The sequence below is a fragment of the Oryctolagus cuniculus genome, chromosome 2 (assembly GCF_964237555.1).
Source record: "Oryctolagus cuniculus chromosome 2, mOryCun1.1, whole genome shotgun sequence".
Taxonomy (NCBI): domain Eukaryota; kingdom Metazoa; phylum Chordata; class Mammalia; order Lagomorpha; family Leporidae; genus Oryctolagus; species Oryctolagus cuniculus.
In genome coordinates this window covers 129583906-129603608 of record NC_091433.1, presented here as the reverse complement: position 1 = coordinate 129603608, position 19703 = coordinate 129583906, and the positions used below count along the sequence as shown (strand labels likewise).

At 53.6% G+C, this 19703-nt stretch overlaps 2 protein-coding genes across 3 annotated transcripts in view; both read right to left on the bottom strand.

The window, feature by feature from the left end:
• FBXO41 (F-box protein 41) overlaps positions 1 to 3308 on the bottom strand; it is a 28964-nt gene extending 25656 nt beyond the window's left edge. The window contains 1 exon segment of the mRNA XM_070069516.1: positions 2932 to 3308. The gene's annotated coding sequence lies outside the window, so the exon portion shown is untranslated.
• Positions 3309 to 10757: 7449 nt separating this feature from the next.
• EGR4 (early growth response 4) lies at positions 10758 to 14409 on the bottom strand. 2 transcript variants are annotated; one of them, XM_017340669.3, is made up of 2 exons: positions 13842 to 14409; positions 10758 to 13462 (listed from the first exon to the last, which is right to left on the bottom strand). In XM_017340669.3, the coding sequence occupies exons 1-2, from the start codon at positions 14281 to 14283 to the stop codon at positions 12141 to 12143; spliced, it is 1764 nt and encodes a 587-aa protein (XP_017196158.2). In that variant the 5' UTR covers positions 14284 to 14409; the 3' UTR covers positions 10758 to 12140. The 2 variants fall into 2 exon arrangements, with proteins under 2 accessions (XP_017196158.2, XP_069925043.1); XM_070068942.1 differs by having other exon boundaries at positions 10760 to 13459; positions 13842 to 14406.
• Positions 14410 to 19703: the final 5294 nt, after the last annotated feature.

The following is a 19703-nucleotide window of genomic DNA, read 5'->3' as shown; positions in this document are numbered from 1 at the left end:
ATGGCCCGGCTGCTCTACATCCGATCCAGCTCTCCGCTATGGCCTCGGAAAGCAGCAGAAGATGGCCCAAATTATTGGGCTGTTGCACCCACGTAGGAGACCCAGAAGGTCCAGGCTCCTGGCTTTGGATTGGTGCAGCTCTGGCCATTGCAGCTATCTGCAGAGTGAACCAGCAGATGGAAGACTGCCCCCCTCCCCGCCTCTGCCTCTCTGTAGCTCTGCTTTTCAAATAAATAAATCTTTTTTAAAAAGTGCCTCTTAGAACTAGCCAGCAGAGAGGTAGAGAATGAAAAAGGCACCATTTCACGCCGGCGCCGCGGCTCACTAGGCTAATCCTCCGCCTAGCGGCGCCGGCACACCCGGTCGGGGCGCCGGATTCTGTCCCGGTTGCCCCTCTTCCAGGCCAGCCCTCTGCTGTGGCCAGGGAGTGCAGTGGAGGATGGCCCAGGTGCTTGGGCCCTGCACCCCATGGGAGACCAGGAAAAGCACCTGGCTCCTGGCTCCTGCCATCGGATCAGCGTGGTGCGCCGGCCGCAGCGCGCCGGCCGCGGCGGCCATTGGAGGGTGAACCAACGGCAAAGGAAGACCTTTCTCTCTGTCTCTCTCTCTCACTGTCCACTCTGCCTGTCAAAAAAAATAAAAATAAAAAAAGAAAAAAAAAGAAAAAGAAAAAAAAATAAAAATGCACCATTTCAGTGTTGGTGGCACAATTTTTACTACGGCTAATACTGAACTCACAATACCACAAACCCCAGCTTCACACCTGCTTCTTTTTCAGGTTTCCTCTCTTGGCCAATAGCTTTATGGTCTACTCAGCACCCTGGATAGCAACCCCCAGCCCAGTGCCCTCAGATCTCACCAGTCACTGACTGGGCTTCTTACTTCCCCCACAGCCAGGTTCAGACCTGTATCTGCTTCTTCTGGACACAAGACTGTCTAATACGGGGTAACTCCTCAAGCTTTGATTCTTATGGCTTCTTTGCAAATATTAATCCAGTCATGTCACTTTTATCCAGTCTCTGAAGGCTGGCCATCTTCTGAGAGGCAAAGTCCACCCTCCAAGAATCACCTTGAATTACAGGTGCTTTCCTGGCTGTATCAGTCACCTACTGGGAGGTAAGAACTTGCTGTATCTCCCCTACGCTGTCGCTCACTCTCGCTGAGCATCAAGGCTTCTATCTACCCAGTGAAAGAAGTCAAGCTGAAGGCCCATGCCAGGCACATGAACGCTGACAGTCATGCTGCTAGGAAGCTTATGGTTCAACAATCCAAGCAGTGAATATTTATCATCTAATTATTCCAATGAGACACCACGCTAGTCCTTTAATCCATGGAACAACACTGACAAGAAAGTGGTATAAAAGCTCTTCAAAAAGTTAATAGAAAATGCATATTCTGCAAAAGCTATGCACGGATTTAAAAAATATTTTGCAACAGAATAAACATTTTAATTCCACTTTCCCACAAACTTTCTGAATACGCTTGTTATCATCTCTGTATTATGATGAAGAAATGCAGGCTCAACGTGGCCAAGTCACTTGCCCAAAGCCAGTAAGGACTTTGACAGTCTGTAGCTTTGGTAGCCCCCGGTGAGCCATGGTCCCCACCATGTGATACCCTTCCACACACACTTGGCCATGTGACTTGCTTTGGCCCATGGGACATTAGCCAGCCTGAGGTAGGCAGAGGCTTGATAAGCAGGTGCACCTTAGGACTTCCTCCTGGAATACTCCTTCTCAGGGCCCAACAGTTCTTTCTTCCTCTTTCCATATCAAATCCACATGCAGGAAAGAAAGGAGCAGAGAGGGAGAAATGACAGAAGAAGGTTTGGATGTGGATAGATGGAGTTACAAGCCACATAAGAACCTCTAAGTGCCATGCTTCCAGGAGGCATCTGCCAGCAGGTGGAGGGATTCTAAGCATGGGTCTAAGTCTACGTCCCTCCCATTTACACCCCTGCAGGTGGGGAAGAAAGGACTGCCCCTGCCTCTCTCAGTCCCCCTGAAGTCCTCCAGAAGGCCAAGGCCAGGTCTCTGGCTCTCCACACCTGCACTGTGGCTGCGAAACGCGGACCTCCCAGGGAAGTGAAGATCCACAGGGGTCAGTGAGGGCAGTCCTCTGCTTCCTGGCAACCCTGCTTTTTCTGTTCTAAGATCCCGCTCACTGTTGCTCTTGCAAACAAGCACACAGCTCCAAGGTCACACACACACGGGCTCCAGCACCTGGATCCCACACCTAGAAAACCACCTGAGCCCCTTGCTGCAGCCTCAGCCCACGGAGGAAGGGGGGTCCCATTCTGTACTCACAGGCAACTGTGGGCAGCCCACACAGGCACCGTGGGTGTCACACACTCACACGCAAAGCAATGCAGACACATATAGAGCCACTGCGGGCACAGTGACCGCGCAGGCACCGGAATGTGAGCAGATAGAAACATGGGTGCACACACATGCACACCTCCAGAATGTCACACGTGCACACCGGCACGCAGACACCCGCACAGGTGCCCAACCAGGCCTGGCACCAAGCCCCTCCCCCACCCGTAAGAGGCAGGTGGTGGAAGGATGGGGTTTGGGGGCTCCCCCCTCCCTCCCTCTAGCCTCCGCTCTCCAAGGTCCGGAATCCCAATAGGGTGCTGGGGCCCCGACCCGCCCACCCCCCCACCTCCGACCTGGCTCTGAGTGAGCGATAGGCAAAGCGGGGAGGGGGGAGGGGAAGGCTGGTTTCAAACCGTTCTGATTTTAATTCCTTAAATTAACCCCTTGCTTGTCTCTGGCCTGGCCTGCCCAGAATCCATCCTGGTCGGGCGGCCTCGCGGGCCTCCGGGGGATTGCGGGGGAGAAGCAAGGGGAAGCAGGAGGCAGGGCTGGGGTCCTCCCTGCGTTCCCTCTCCAGTAGCAGTCCCGCAGCGCGCCCGCGACTCGCCCTTACCTCCTCCAGCCCGCGGCGAGGCCAGGCCCGCGGCCCGGGGCTGGGGGTGCACAGGCAGCCCCCGCGTGCCCGGCCCAGACGCAGGGCCGCCTCGGGGCCTCAGATCTCGTTCCCCTCCGCAGCCTCGGGTGGCCGCCGCGGCTAGCGCCCCCGCCTCCCTCTTGGGGCGGGGGCGGCCGAGCGTCCCAGCCAGTCGCAGCGGGAGGGGCGCACAAACCGGGTGGGGGAAGGATGGAGGAGGGAGGGAGGGAGGTGGGGAGGGAGGAGGGGGCGCGCGGTCGGAGGAAAGCAAGGGAAGGGGGAGGGAGGCAGCGAGGAGGTGGGGCGGAGCCGGCCCCTCCTCCGGGGCGGGCTCTACGAGAGACGGGGAGCGGCAGATGCAGGCAGAAGCGGCTGCGCCGGGACCCCACGTTTTCCGCGGGAGGTGGCTCAGATGGGGGAGGGGTTCGCGGCGCCGCCCCGGGGGCGCAGGGACGGATCGCGCCGCGCTCCTGCCTATCCCAGTCTTTCCAGCTCTGGGCACCACCCAGTGCACTCCCCGCCCCGATCGCCTCCAGCTGTGGCCTCGGCCGCCCACCTTTAGTCAGCTCTCCTCACCTAATTCCTACCACTCTGGCTTGGGCCTGCTCCCAATCGGGGGGGTGGGGGGGGGCAAATCCCGCGGTGGGCGCGGGCATGGTTCTGGGGTGTGCGCCACGGTCTGTAAGCGGCCTCGTGGGACGCGCTCCTGGGTCGTGCGCTTGGCGACCTTGGGTCAGAGGCGTGGTCTCCGCGGAGGCCTCCTGGGACGATCTCTGGGTGTTCCTAGGGAACCAGCGGAATTGGTGGCTGTGGCCAGGCCCTGTAGTGTCCTGAGACCTAATCCCACCCTCAGGATTACGCCTAGGAGTACAGGTCCCCGTCACAAATCTCATCCCAGACCTAGAGAAAGAAGAAAGGGCAGTGGCCTCCCTGGCCACGTTCCCTCCTACCCAACCCCACCATTTGGCTAGGGCAGCAGCCATGGAACTTCATGGAACTGGAGCACCTAGCCCCCGACCCCACCCCACCCCACTCAGACACCAATAAAACACTTTTTTTTTTTTTTGACAGGCAGAGTGGACAGTGAGAGAGAGAGACAGAGAGAAAGGTCTTCCTTTGCCGTTGGTTCACCCTCCAATGGCCGCCGCGGCCGGCGCGCTGCGGCCGGCGCACCACGCTGATCCGATGGCAGGAGCCAGGAGCCAGGTGCTTTTCCTGGTCTCCCATGGGGTGCAGGGCCCAAGCACCTGGGCCATCCTCCACTGCACTCCCTGGCCACAGCAGAGGGCTGGCCTGGAAGAGGGGCAACCGGGACAGAATCCGGCGCCCCGACCGGGACTAGAACCCGGTGTGCCGGCGCCGCTAGGTGGAGGATTAGCCTAGTGAGCCGCGGCGCCGGCCTTAAAACACTTGATCTAAAGCTTGCCCAGCTGCTGAGGCAGGAACGATCTGACTGCCCAGGCTTGGAGGAAGTCCTCAGGGCTGCAGTGGGGCCTGAGAAATCACAGCCTTTGGGGAAATTAAGACCATGCTGGGGCCCGCCTTGTAGCATATGGTGTTGAGCTATCTCCTGTAACGCTGGCATTCTATATGGGCACTGATTCATGCCCACGGCTGCTCCACTGCTGACTGTTCCCTGCTAATGCCTGGGAAAAGCACTGGAAGATGGCCCAAATGCTTGGGCCCCTGCACCCACATGGGAGATCCCAAGAAGATCCTGACTCCTGGCTTCTACCTGGCCCAGTCCCTGCCACTGTGGCCATCGGGGAGTGAACCAGTGGATGGAAGAGCTCTCTCTCTAACTCTGCCTTTCAAATAAATAAATAGATCTTAAAGAAGAAAAAAGAAAGAAAGAAAGAAAAAAGACCAGGGCTGAGCTGAGCGATGGAGGAGGAAGAGAGGACAGCATTTCCAGTGAGTATGGTGTGGGGGCAGGGTTGTGCAGGAGGCCTTGAGGGGCAGCCCAGCTGCAGCGAGCCTAAATCTAACCCAGGGCTCTGTAAACGTGAGGCTGCTGGGGACTATCCTTAACCTCATACCACTCTTTTACAGAGAAAGGTAGAGACAGAGAAAGAGACAGAGATCTTCCAACCACTGGTTTACTCTCCAAATGACCACAACGGTCAATCCGAAATCTGGAGCCAGGAGCTTCTTCAGCGTCTCCCACATGAGTGTGGGAGCCAAGGATTTGGGCCATCTTCTACTGCTTTCCCAGGCCATAGCAGAGAGCTGGATCGGAAGTGGAACAGCCAGGACTTGAACCGATGCCCATATGGGATGCCAGCACTACAGGTCAGGGCTTTAACCCTCATCCCACTCTGATGAAGGCAGAGGCACTGGGCACTCAGTATCAGGAAGGTCATTTGTAGACTTGTCAGATGGCTTTGGGGAAAGGGAAATTTAATAAGGCTTGAGGTTGTACAGGTGCCAAAGTCAAGTTAAATTCCCTTCTCCCCCTCCCTTCTCTTCCTGTGGCCTCTGAATTTCTTTCCTCCTCTATCAAGTCTTCTCAGATTGGGTGAATGAGAAATCACTTCTCCTAACACCTAAATAACAGTTCTTATTTTTTAAAAAGATATTTATTTATCTATTTGAAAGGCAGAGTGACAGAGAAAGAGGGAGGGAGAGAGATCTTCCAACCACTTGATTCCCTCCCACAACAGCTGGGGCTGGACTAGGCTACAGCCACAAGCCAGGAGTTCCATCTGGGTCTCACTTGGGTGGCAGGGAGCTGCTGCTTTCCCAAGTGCATTAGCAGTGAGCTGGATTAGAAGCAGAGTAGCTGGGATTCTAACCAGTGCTCTGATTGGATGCTGGCATTGCAAGTGGCAGCCTAACCCACTGCACCACAATACTGGCCCCAACCACTCCTACTACCATGAGCCAAACATCATGCTAATAATTTTATGCATATCATTTCATCTTCCTAGTGAGCCCATCAAGCAGACATTGTTGCCATTCTGCTGACAGAGGAGCTGAATGTCAGAGTCCAGCAAATGGCAAAGCCAGGGTCTGAACTCAAGTTGCTGAACCCCAAAGTCTAGTCAACCACAATGCCTTCCTGCCTTCCCTCTTCTACAGTTAAATCCACTTAGCCTTCTCCTGTTAAAATGCGGACTTCCTAAATCTAACTACTTTCGCGGGTAGCCAAAAATATCCTTAAATTGTCTTGATTCCTCCTTTGTTGTGATATTTGTCCTTATTCTGCGTTTCCTGTGAATTTATGAAAACAACTTGGAGCATGTTTATGCATGCGTGTGCTTCTGCACATGTGTGCATGCATGCATGTGCCTGTGTATGCAGGTGTAAACCTGTGTGTATATATATGTACAAAGGTGCATTGTGTATTTGTGAGTACATGCAAGTGTGCACCTATTTATGCATGTGGGTGTGTGGGTGTATGTGTGAGTGCATTCAAGCATATTCGCATGTGTGCATGTACATACACACATGTATGTGTATGTAAGTATGTGTATGTGCGCATGCGTGCCCATGCTACATTTCACAGACAACAGTTCCTGCCTGGTTGTTATGGGAACCGTGTTCTAAAAATGTTAAACTGAATCCCACTCCATGTGGGCCAGATAAACCACAAGGAAGGGCTCGGTGACAGACACATCTTCATCCCAGAGCTGAGGCAGAGGATCATGGACAGAGAATCGGACAGGCCCAGACTGGCCAGGTGTGTGGGATCACTTGTGGGATCCCGTGGTCAGATCAGGGCCTCTGTCTGCTGCTTTTCACGCTGTCTCCTCTTCCTCCCTCCTCCTCCTCTTTCCCAGCTTCGTGGTTCTCCAGCCACTTTCCTTCCTTCCTTCATCCCCTTCTTTTTTGTCAACTAAACAACAGAGTAATTAAGCACCGAAGTGTGCTGCACAGTAAGCTCGGTGATACAGGCGTCACAAATGTGGATAAAACAAGGTATCTGCCCACAAAGGAGCTCGAGTGGGATCATTTGGGTACCAGTGGACACTGAGCTAATGGGGGAGGTTGGACAATGCATTTGGTGCGCATACAGAAGGCTTTAACTGCAGATGTGTGTGTATTTTTGGTAGGTGGGTAGACGCCTTGGCCAGTTTGAGACAAAGCATGAAAATGCCATGAATCGTGTTTCAGGGACTTTTCACCATTAGTATGATTCTATGTAATGCAGAATGACAGGAGGGAGCACGGGGCAAAGGGACTGCAAAAGGCAGTATGGTATAGTGCAGGCCTGAGTCAAGCAGGGCTCAGAGGCTGGAGGGAAGGGAGAGGAAACAGCAGGCATGTTGGGTTGCTTTGCAAACACTTCCCCATGTCTCACCTCCTCCAGATTCTTAGTAAGGTGAGAATCAGGACTCTAGTGAGCCTGTTACTGGCAAGTATGTCAAATTCCTCAGGTGCACGGCAAATGAAAAGGTTGGCAATCACTGGCCCAGTGATTTGTGCCACGAAGGGATATGTGGATATGCACTGGTCTTAGAACTGGAAGGCACAGGTTCAGGGACCCCTTCAGTCCATCACCACTTGGGTGCACTTAAAAGAAAATCTCCAAACCTCTTGGGCCTCAGTTTTCTCTTCTATATAGTGAGTTTGGACAGGATGTTCTTATAAGCTCCTTCCAACTGCAATTTATGTGATTCTGTGTGATTGTAGTAGACAAGGTGTGTGCATGTGAAAGAGTTCACATGGACAGAGGTGATGGCAATAGGCAGAAAGAGGATAAATATGGAAAAGAGTTTAACAGAAGAACCAACATCTTCTGGATGCAGTTTCCAATAAAATGAGGGTTCTTCAAAAAGTGTGTGCAGGGCCAGCATTGTCACGCAGCTGGCTAAGCTGCTGCCCATGACACCAGCATCCCTTGTCAGAATACTGGTTCAAGTTCTGAATGCTCCAGTTCCTTGCCAATGTGCCTGGGAAAGCAGTAGAAGATGACCCAAGTACTTGGGCCCCTGTTACCATGTGGGACACCTGGACGGAGTTCTGGGCTCCTGGCTTCAGCCTGGATCAGCCCTGGCTGGAAAGTTGGTCTCTCTCACTCTAATAGGATAAAAAAATGAATTCATTTTAGGGCAGAATATCTTTGATACAAAAATTATTTTGTGATACATAGAAGATGTGTATTAAGAGAAAACTATGCATGGATTTCAAAGAATATTTTTGCACCAAAAGAAACTCACAATTTGCATTCCATTTTTCCACAAATTTTTGAAGTTCTCTTGTGTTGCTGACCAGATAACTCAAAGACTTCTGCTACAGAATACGTGGAAGGCTCCACAAAAGGTAAAAGGCAACCCTTGCAACGCTTAGTTGAGCTTGCAAGAAAGGAAAGAAAATCTACATGGGTCAAAACAAAGGAACCGAGACTAAAAAATGCAGCAAGCATGAGATGTGCTGTGATTAACCCCAGAAGGGCTGAGGAGGGAGGCACAGTGCTTGTCACTCCTGACCTTGGCCCTGGTTGTGATATGGGATAAACAGGCAGCTAGATAAGGATCACAAGTCCGCACCCCACGTGTAATAATACCAACCTACTTGTTAATCAGAATGGCCCCCTTCCAGGTAATGTCTGCTTTACCTGGGACCTGAGAAGAGGAGGCGGCACTGTGTGAATTAGCCGCTCCCAGTTCCGACTTTATAAGAGACCAGCCACCAGGAGGGGCCCTTCACCACCAGTGGAGAAGGCACTGAGATGCCATCTCTCTCTACTTACCCTCCCCCATCCCTTTTCTCCTTCTGGCCCACTCCACTCCTCAACTATGCCCAGGCATGTGTGTGTCTGCTCTCTCACCTTTTAAATACACTCTAACACTTTATGCACCTTATATGTGCCTGTGCTTAGAATGCTACTCTAAGTAGAAGGCAAGGACCTGGAATAATTAAACCTCATCTCCCTCACTTCAGTTTGAGGAAGAACTGCCTTCAAGGAATTGTAACTACCTGAGTAGGAATCTGAGATCTCAACACCTGCATGGAACAGGAACCCTAAGTCAAGAAATTAAGACTTGTATCCATCAGCTGATACTCTTCCCAGGCTTGCCTGAAGCAAACAAAACTGATCAGGATGTGGGGCCAGAACTATGGTACAGTGGATTACAGCCCTGGCCTGCCATGCCAGCATCCCATATAGCCACCGGTTCAGGTCCTGGCTGCTCCACTTCTGATTCAGCTTCCTGCTAGGGAGATGGCCCAAGTATATGGGCCCCTGCACTCATGGGGAGACCCAAAAGAAGCTCCTGGCTTCAGATCAGCTCAGCTCCAGCTGTTGCAGCCATTTGGGGAGTGAACCAGCTGATGGAAGACCTTTCTCTACATCTCTGTCTCTCTCTGTAACTCTTTCAAATAAAGAAATAAATCTTAAAAAAGAAAACTGATCAATATGGGTCCCAGAGCATTTTCCCCTCTATGTAGGGGTGATGGCTGAAGGAACTAACAGTGAATGCACTCTCTGGGGGGGGGGGGTGTTGAAGTAGGAAAGAGGGCTAAGATCAGAGTCTGGGAAAGCATCCATATTTTGAGTTCCAGATAAAAATGATCTAGTGTGGTGTTAGTGTTGTGGCATAACTGGTTAAAATGGTGCCAGTTTGAGTCCTGGTTGCTCCACTTCCAATCCAGCCCCCTGATAATGTGCCTGGGAAAGCATCCAAAAATGGCCCAAGTGCGTGAAGCACCTGGATGAAGCTCCTGGCTTCTGGATCCAGCCTGTCCCAGCCCCAGCCATTGTGGCCATTTGGAGAGTAAACCAATGGATGGAAGCTCTCTCTCTCTCCCTTTCTAATTCTGCTTTTCAAATAAATAAAATACATCTTCAACAACAACAAAATACCAAGTAGGGAAAATGAAGCTCTGACAATCCCCAATTCTGTTTTGATCCAGATTTGGGTTGATTTTCTGATTGACTTTAACTCCCTCCCTGGCCTGGTATTCTCTTCCTTTAAAATCCGTAAAATTGGGGCAGTGCTCCTTGGGAAGCAGGAGGCACATCTCAAGTCAGGAGTTCTAGAACCTGGCTGGGCTCCTGGTGGCGGGATAACTATGAAGTCACTTCCTGGACCCCCTTTCCTCAGCAGTGATACCGGGCCTAGACGTGTGTGAGGACGAGTAGGAGGCGCAGCTGAGCTGCCAGCGCTTGATGGAATGCTGCTGGAGGGGCTGCAGTGGGGTGGTCAGAGCCCAGCCTGGCTGCACTCTCCCTCGTTCAGGTGGTGTGGTTTGGGAGCAGTGGCTTGATGTCCTTCCTTACCCTAATCTGCATGGAAAGTGAAGTCAGGTGGTCCATGCCCAGAAGTGCAAGGTATATCATGAGGGTCCCCGTTGTCTCACTGGTACTCAACCATTTGAGCTTCTCTGCAGAGTTAAACACTGTCCTCTGCAGGCTTCTCTTCTAAAATGTTAATTCCCCTGAAGACATAACAACAAATCCTTTACCACAAATTGATACCCAGCCACCAGAAAGCACTTAACCTCCTGCAGAGAGAAAACAATGGAATTCTCTGACTTGATAATTCTGCCTCCGATAGTTGGACTTGGGGTCGGGGTGCATGGGGTGAACATATCCTAGAGGGAAGGAAAGAAGAAGCCAAGAGGCTCACAAGTTGGGGTGATTCCTAGGTTCCTCTTAATTCAAGAACAGCTTGGCTTAGAAGTGAGGAGGATAAAGCTCCCAGACACTGGCCTTCTCCCTTCCTTAGCATAGAGGAGTCATGGAGGAGGAGGGCAGCCGTACACAATACAATTTTTTTTGCTTCAAGGTCTGTCCAAAGTGTAGAAGCTTTGGGCAGGAAGTTCAGAGGGCAAAAGGGGAACCCACCTTCCCCAACAGAGGGCCATGCTTTTCTTAGCACCCCAGAGTTCCTCCTCCCCCAAACTATGAAGTGTTTGCCTGAAGGAAAATGTGGGAAAGGGGGCTGTGGCAGGTGCATGACTGGATGGTAAGGGGGCTGCCACCCCCTGGAGAACTTTGGTGGGAAGAGCAGCTAAGGGGACGGTGAGCCTCTGGCAAGGCCTGCTCCTCACTAGACCCAGGCAGGGTCTGGCTGAAGACTGAGACCCTTTGGCATTGACAGCAAGACTCTTGGAACAGATGCACAGGCACAGGTGGAGCCTCTATGACACACTACACACTATGGGTATTCACAAATTTTAGCACTGGAAACACTGCAGCCGTTTGCTGCTGTTGCTACTGCCTGGGGCTCCCCCTAGTTGCCAAAGCCTTTCCAAACAGCAGAGCAGGACTAAACTCGAGTGCCTCCATTCTGTGAGTGGGAAATAAACACAGGTTTTGGAGTCCAGACAGGTCTGTTTGACCTTATCTGTTCCCAGCTGGGTTACCTAGCAAGTTACCTTCACTATTTCATTTCTGAAGTGGGGTTTTTGTCTGCTTCTGTGAGGGTTGAGGATAATAGATGCACAATGCCTAACACCTACACGATTTCCACTTTTAAGTTCCAGAAACACCGCTAGCCCTTAGGTTGGCTGTGATTATATTTATTCATTAATTCAATCCATACTTATAGAATGCATCCTGTGTGCCGCAGTGTTTGGTGGGTGTGCCTCGCAGTGGGTATCTAATATGTTCAGGGCCCGTACCCCGCGAGCACGGCTTCTTTTATCTTCTGGCATACACTGTCCTGGGGGAAGTGCCAGGAGCTTATATCACAGATGCAGTAAGCTTTTAGCACAATAATTTTAATTGCAAAAATAAACAGTTTTGTCAACTGCTTGAGTAGCGTCTGCTTTACAAAAAATTAACAACAGAAAGGAAGACAACCCCAAAGCAAAACGTTACAACCAAAGGCTGCTGGAAATGACATTGCTGTACAAAGTCCCGCGCGAGACCAGCTCGGCGCTGCCCCAGCCTGACCCTGGGGAGAGGGGGCTGTAGAGGGGAGCGTAGGGCGTGCGCCAGTTACAAAAGACTGCCTCGAGTCCCAAGGAAGTGCCTATTCAGTGGGTGGCCTCAAGGGACTTTCCCCAGAGCGCGGCTGACTAGGGACACAGCGCCCGGACATCGGGAGCTATCCACAGAGCTGGTGCTGAACTGGGCGTGTGCTGCGGACGCTTCGTGGGAACTGGAAGCGGGATTGGAGGCCGGCCCTGGGGCTTGCGAAGACGACGTGGATGAAGAGCGGAGAGGGGAGCCTGGCCGGATCTCGTAGTGCGCGCCAAGCGGCGGCGGCGCCTCGCCCTACAAACCGATCGCCTGCTCACAGGCCGGCGAAGGAGAGGCCCAGCGGGTAAAAGCCCAGGCCCTTGAGCCGCTCCTCAGCGCGCGCCTTCTGCTTGAGGTGCACCTTGCTGTGCCGCTTCTTTTCGTCGCTGCGCGCGAAGCGGCGGCCGCACACGTCGCAGGCAAAGGGCTTCTCGCCCGTGTGGGTGCGCACGTGCGTGGTGAGGTGGTCGCTGCGGCTGAAGTTGCGGAGGCAGATGCGGCACTGGAAGGGCTTGTGGCCGGTGTGGATGCGCAGGTGGCGGTTGAGCTCGTCGGAGCGCGCAAAGCTGCGCACACAGCTCTCCACCGGGCAAGCGAAAGCCTTGGCATGCGGCCGCGGGCAGAAGCAACGCGCGCTGCACTTGCCGCCCCGGCGCCCTTTGCGCCGCGCCTTGGTCGGGGGGAAAGGGGCGGGTGGCGGCGGCACGGGTGGCGCGGCCACACCATTGCTCGAAGGGATGTCGGCCACCAGAGGTTTTGGGAAGTCTGCCGTGGCGGCGCTGCGAAGGCCCAGCGGGGAAAGCTGAGGCGGCGTACCGGTCAAGAACTCTCCACCGTCGCCGCTACTCCCTCCCTCCCCACTAGGAGGGGTGAGGAGCCCCGGGAGGCCCTCGGCTCCCTCCCCTATGTCACCCGGGGCCAAGGGGAAAGTGTCGTAGGCCCCGGTGGGGTAGAGTCTGTTGGCTGGGCCGGCTGGCAGCTCCGCGGGACAGCTGATGGACAGCAGGTCCTCAATTTTGGTCCCTATTGAGGGGAAACGAGCTTCGGGGACGGCCTGGTAGCCTCCCTGTGACCCACAGTTCCCCGGGGCCCCACCAGAAAGCAGCTCCCAGGGAGCGTAGGGACCCTTGAAGGCCGAGACTGCGTCCAGCGCTGGAGAGGCTGGAGGCGCCCTGAGGCCCGGCTTGACGTCGGGCGGGGAGAGCTGAGGCTCATACAGGCACTGCGAGGGGGCGCCCGCGGAAGGCGAAGTCTCCCAGAACGCCTCTGAGAAGGCGGCCGCGCCCAGATCCGGGGAGTAAAGGTCCGGAGGACCCGACAGCAAGGCGTCCGGCCCCGCGGGGAAGGGGGCATCCACGGGGGCCCGGGATGCTGCCGCCTCGGGGCTTGGGAAAGGTGCCAGGCCTAAGATGCCCGACATGAGGTTGAAGAGTGCCTCTGGATCGTGCGGGTGTTCGGGTACCGCCTGAATGAAGAAGCTACCACTGAGGCTGAGGCCAGGAGGGGGCGTGGGCGCAGGGCCCTCCAGGAAGCAGGAGTCGGCTAAGTCCCCCCCGGCGCCGCAGCTGCTCAAGGCCCAGCTCAGGAAGTCTCCTGCTGGGGAGGGAGCAGGAATCAGCTCTGGCTGTCCCAAACAGCGAGCCCCCGGATCCGCAACCCCTACCCACGAAGCCCTTGGTGTGCACGGACACATGCAAAGTGCCTTTTGAACATTCTAATCCAGCAGGGGCCGGCATACTTCCCAAGACGCACACACAAACATGCACACGCAAAACACACGTGCACAGGCAAAAGGAAGCCCTGCTGCACGCACGGGTTCCGGTGGGGGTGGGATTGGGAGTGCGCAACCCCCAGGACCCCGCGCCTCCCCTTGCTCGAATCCCCACAGCTCCAGCGTCCCAGTCCCGGCCGTTCCCAGGCATCGTGCGCCCCCGCGCCGCGCCGCCGTCTGAGCACCTCTCACCGCGCTCCTTACCTCCAGGGTAGCCCGGGGCCGCGGGAGCGTCCCTGGCTGGCAGCCGGGAGAGTTCAGCGCTGGGTTCGGCACAACAGCCTTCGGTGGACTTGAGGAGCGCGTCGGGGCCGGAAAACTCGCTAAGGTGGAGCATGGCGCGGCGGCGGCTGCGGGGCGCCCGAGGCCTCGCCCGCTGGGCTTGGGGGCGCGCGGGTGGCGAGGAGGCCGGCGGTCGGGGCGCCCCGCGGCGCGCACACCCAGGCGCCCGGGCTTCTGGCTCTGGGCGCTCACCTCCGGGAAAGGGGTCAGGGAGCGGCGGCGCCCTCGCTCGCCGGCACCTGCCTCGGGCGGTGGCTCCTCGCCTCTCCAAAGCGCAGCCGGGCTCCCCCAACTCACAGCCCCCCCACTTATATAGCTGCGGCGGCGCTGGCTCCGGGCTTCCGACTCCCCGGGCCACTGCCATTTCGGGAGGCCCCGGCCCTGCCGCCGTGACGTAAATGCCCAAACATGGACACAGGATGTGTGCCGGGGACTCCCGAAAAGGAAAGCTCGGGCTGTGACGTCGCCGTCGCCGCCGCCGGCGGGCCCGCGCCGTTGCGTGCGCGCGCGCTCCCCAAGCGTGGCGGCCCGTGCGCGCCTACCCGGGGGTGCGCCCAGCTGGGGCTTGGTGCGTTTGGGGCCTGGCGTCCTGTCCGTGAGCTTCCCGCCTAGAAGGGTGGCGAGGTTGGATCTCGCGGCCTTTAGAATTATGCAGTTTGGGTGCGAAGCCATCCTTTGCCACGTAATAGTTTATCATTTAATCCCCGCTGACCTTGCTCACCTGTGAATTTGTTGTGGCAAAAGACTGAATTGAGGCACAAGAAGTTCCAGGCACATTGAGTAAACCACAGAGGTTATCGTCTTCATTCTTCTCGATTGACTTACGTGTTTTTCCATTTTCTGAATAGGTTTTCTCCTTTGAGTTTGTGCCATGAAAAATAAGTTATTTAAATGAATGGTGGCAACACAGTACTTGTTAATAGTGGGGGCGAGGAGTCAGTAGGACCAAAAGGTGTACTCTAAATGAAAAAAGTAAAAACTCCTCTCCCCTCCCCTCCTCACTCCTACCTTCAGAGGTAACTACAATTTTCTGTGTATTCTTTCAGAAAATTTGTGTGTGTGTGTGCAAGCATAATGTTCTTCAATGTGTATTTTTTTTAGAACAGCGGCATCTGAACAAAGAAAGCTGGTCGTTCTTTTTTAACAGTGTGTAATACTCCATTTTAAGGGAGGACCGTAAGTTAGCTAATTTGTCCCTGTGCATGAGAATATAGGTAATTTTGAACCATTTGCTTTTACTAACATTGTCAGACCCAACGTTTTTGACTGTGTAAATGTGCATATATTTGCAGAATAGCTTCCAGAGTTAATTTTGAGGCATAGGATATGGACTTTTAAAAAAATTGTATTTCTTTATTTATTTGAAAGAGTTAGAAGAGGAAGGAGAGAGAAGGAGAGGAAACTTCCATCTGCTGGTTCACTCCCCAAATGACTGGGGCAGGCTGAAGCCAGGAGCCTGGAATTTATTAGGACTCCATCTGGGTCTCCCGCGTAGGCAGTAGGGGCCCAAGCACTTGACCATTCTCCCCTGTTTTACCACGTGCATTTACAGGGATTGTACTGTAAGTGGAGCAGCTGAAACTTGACACAGCGCCCCATGGGATGGCGGTGTTGCAGGGGCAGCTTAACCTGCTGTGCCACAATGCCAGCCCAGGATAGAGAAAACTTTTTTTTAATTAATTAATTTTTTTTTGACATGCAGAGTGGACAGTGAGAGAGAGACAGAGAGAAAGGTCTTCCTTTGCCATTGGTTCACCCTCCAATGGCTGCCACAGCCAGTGCTCTGCGGCCAGCGCACTGCGCTGATCCGATGGCAGGAGCCAGGTGCTTCTCCTGGTCTCCCATAGGGTGCAGGGCCCAAGTACTTGTGCCATCCTCCACTGCCCTCCCGGGCTACAGCAGAGAGCTGGCCTGGAAGAGGGGCAACTGGGACAGAATCCGGCGCCCCGACCGGGACTAGAACCCGGTGTGCTGGCGCCGCTAGGTGGAGGATTAGCCTATGGAGCCATGGCGCCGGCCATAGTATGTTTTTCTTTTTAAGTATCCATTCCCAGGACTCTGGATGCTGGAAGGTGAGGAGGGCAGCTCTCCTTTCCCCCTGCTTTATTTATTTTTAAATATTTTATTTATTTATTTGGGATAGAGTTACAGAGAGAGTGAGACAGAGACAGGGAGAAAGGTCTTCCACCCACTGGTTCACTCTCCAAATAGCTACAGTGGCTGGAGCTGGGCTGATCAGGAGCCAGTAGTGTCTTCCGGGTCTCTCATGCAGGTACAGGGGCCTGAGCACTTGAGCCATCTTCCACTGCTTTCCCAGACTATTAGCAGAGAGCTAGATTGGAAGTAGAGCAGCCAGGACTCAAACTGGTACCCATATAGGATGCCAGTGCCACAGGCAGAGGCTTAGCCTACTATACCACACTGCTGCCCTCCCCTTCTTTATTTCAAATAGAAACAAAACTCCTAGGGGTGGGGTTACAGTGTGACTGGCAGTTTATCTCCAAGCCTCCCTTCCCCCCATCCTTTCCTTTCCAAAGTAGAGTTCCCAAGAATGCTCCTAGTTCATCGCGGTTGGAGTCCTCCCACCCACCCCCCCCCCCATCCATTGTCCAAACATCCATTCATTCAGTTTGTGTGTTCATTCATTATGCACTATTCATTCCTTAAGTTCCTGTTGTGGGATGCAAGGTAGATGTTGGGTTTTCTTCTTCTGGACCCTGAGGCCCATTCCCATTCCTGACTGCCCCCACTCCACAGTGACCCTCGAGTGAGTTCACAGAATATGTCCTGTCACACGTCGCCTGCAAAACGTCTGCTGACACACCTGTAGGCATCCTCTCCTTGAGTCCTCGGATGAGACCAAGGTTTTCACAAAGTGCGTCCTAACGATTGACCGCAGATGTGGTTCTGTGTTTGTAGCATGTATGTGTGCTTGGAGGCGCTGTAGAAGTCCAGCTCTTGTCTGTAAGGAGTGGACACACAGAGCACTGTTTCCCTTGTATTTCAGACTCAGGGTTTGATTCTACACTTGATCTTAGCCAAAAGGCCGAGGAGCGATTCAGGGTTTGATTCTAATCCAAATGCATCAAGGCCAGGTGAACCCACACTAGACACACAAGGCACACATGCTTCAGGTCCACGCTGACATCTTGCTGCCTGGAAGGGAGGGAGAGGAGTTTGGCTGGGCCAGCGTCCAGGACTCCCCAGGTCACTCCGTCGGGCCAGATTGGCCAGCCCCAGGTTGCCCATCCCTTCTGCTGTTCTTCCCTCTGCCACAGCATTCCTCCTCCTTCTTAGTCACAGATAATTCCCCTAGTCCTTTGGTGTGTTGCCAGCCCATAGCTACTCTCTGCCAAGGTCCATTTGGGCTAGGTCTGTGTTAGGACAAGGGCCCAATTCACCCTAGCTTCCTGTTGTTAGAGGCGTGCCTGGGGTAAGGCTAGGGTGGGAGTGAGGAGTGATACTGAGAGGAATTAGGAGAGGAGGCTTGTGCTATGGGCAGATGCTGATCCGTACCTCCATCTCTGTGCTGTTCCCCTCCGGTGGACGCACACACGCAGGATCATGACATCTGGAGGGAAATTTGCATTTCCATTTGGTTCCTTGAGGAAGGGGGAAGAATATATGAATGGTAACTGAGCTATCATTTTGTAGACTTCCTGGATCAGCTCTTCTGATCCCCTCAAAATTCAACAGTTTAAAGAGAGATTATGGACCCAGATAGAATAAAGATCTCTGGAGGGGGATGGAAGAGAGAGAAGCTTAGATGTATGTGTCTCATTCCAATCAGACTTCAAATGTAAAACCACAAACGTGCAGAAGGGATAAAAGGGAAATCTCATACACTTTCGAAACATCACGTGATTGAATCTTCCCAGAAGTTCTAGGGAGTAAGGAATTAAGGATATCAGAAAAGCTAAAGGACTTGCCCAAGGCCACATGTCTGTTCTGAGGTGGGGCCGAGGGTGGAGCTCAAGCTAGCCTACTCCATGAGATAGTTTAGGAAAAGATCATTCATTTACCAAAGGATTCATTCCAAGATGCCTTTTCCTCCAGCTCTCCAAACAGGATGCTGAGTGCAAATCCTGGCTGCTGTCCAGCCCTGCAAGATATCCCTGGAGTGAGTGCCTTGGGAAGGTCACACAAGACGTGTGCTGAGGAGGAGTGCACGCGAGGCCCTTAGGAGCTATTGTGGAAGTTGTTGGTGTGTGTGTGTGTGTGTGTGTGTGTGTGTATGGCCTTGGGAGGAGCAAGAGGGAATTTCCTATTTCCAGGGGAAAAGGCGAGTTTACTTTCTAGACAAGCAGTGAACAAACCCTTGCTGAAAGAATTAATGAATGAATGAATTCATTCATCAAATGTTCATTGAGCACAGCCCTGTGCCAGGTGCTGCGCCAGCCCGTTCGATGCTGATGCTGCAGTGCATGGAGCCCCGGGTGTGGGGAGCGAGGTGGGGAGGGGAGGTGGAGGGAGGGAGACAGCTTCCTCTCCCTTCTGGGAAGGGCCCAGCCCCTGCCATAGTTCTGGTAGGGCTCCTGCTCCCCACCTCACTTCCCACCTTGATCTCTCTGCTCTAAATATCATTGTGTTCAAATAATGGTGTATATATTTTAAAAAGACTCTTAAGAAGACAGCTGCCTGGGAGTATTAATCATGAAGAGACCAGCGCTCTGTCTCCATGGCGACTCCTGACAGCAAGCTGAAGAGCAATTCCACTTCCCACTTCCTGGGGCCATGGAGACGCAGGGACCCGGCGTCTCTCATTCCTCTTGCCTCTTACCTTCCCTCTCCCTTTCCTTTCTTCTTTTCTCCTGCCTGTCCCGTATTTCTGGTTCACTCCCTCTCTTTTTCTCTTCCTAGCAGATTAATTTAAAAGCAAGGGTAGAGGCAGGGTGGGGCCGTGACTGACAAGGAGCGGGCCAATGAGCTGCAGCAGAGATGAAATTAGCCTCCCATTGCAGCCACTGCAGTGCCCAACTCTCTTCCCAGGACCGCTGCATGGCCCCCAAGCTTCAGTGACCATGAGAGCGGAAAGAGTCCAATCTCTGCCCCTAAGGCAAGGTTCCCAAGGTTCAGGGTCCTTCTGTGTCCCCTCCCAATTCACTCCCCATGGCCAGTCATTGATTTTACAACAAACAAACAAACAAACCAAACCAAAACAAAAAACAGCATGGAGATTTCTTTCTTTGCTTAAGATTTTATTTCCTTGAAAGCAAAGTTTCAGAGAGCGGAAGAGACAGAGTGAGGTCTTCCATCCGTTGGTTCACTTCACAAATGGCCACAGTAGCTGGGGCTGGGCCAGACAGAAATCAGGACACAGGAGCTTCATCCAGGTCTTCCACATGATGACAGGGATCTAAGCACTTGGGCCATCTTTTGCCGTTTTCCCAGGTGTATTAGCAGGAAGCTGGAGCAGAAGTAGAGCAGCTGGGACTGAACTGGTGCCTATGTGGGATGCTGGTGCTACACATGATGGCTTTACCCACTGTGCCACAATGCTGACCCTATGAGTTACATAATTTGTAACTCAGTAGTTTCTTTTTTTTTTTTTTTTTTTTTTTGACAGGCAGAGTGGACAGTGAGAGAGAGAGACAGAGAGAGAAAGGTCTTCCTTTGCCGTTGGTTCACCCTCCAATGGCCGCCGCTGCAGCCGGCGCACCGCGCTGATCTGATGGCAGGAGCCAGGATCCAGGTGCTTTTCCTGGTCTCCCATGGGGTGCAGGGCCCAAGCACCTGGGCCATCCTCCACTGCACTCCCTGGCCATAGCAGAGAGCTGGCCTGGA

Bases quoted from the DNA above. Each gene is read 5' to 3' on its own strand.
- EGR4 (XM_017340669.3), bottom strand. From the start codon at position 14,283: ATGGCAGTGGCCCGGGGAGTCGGAAGCCCGGAGCCAGCGCCGCCGCAG. The intron at 13,463-13,841 runs GTAAGGAGCGCG...CTCCCTCCCCAG, and splicing joins GGCCCCGGGCTACCCTGGAG to CAGGAGACTTCCTGAGCTGG.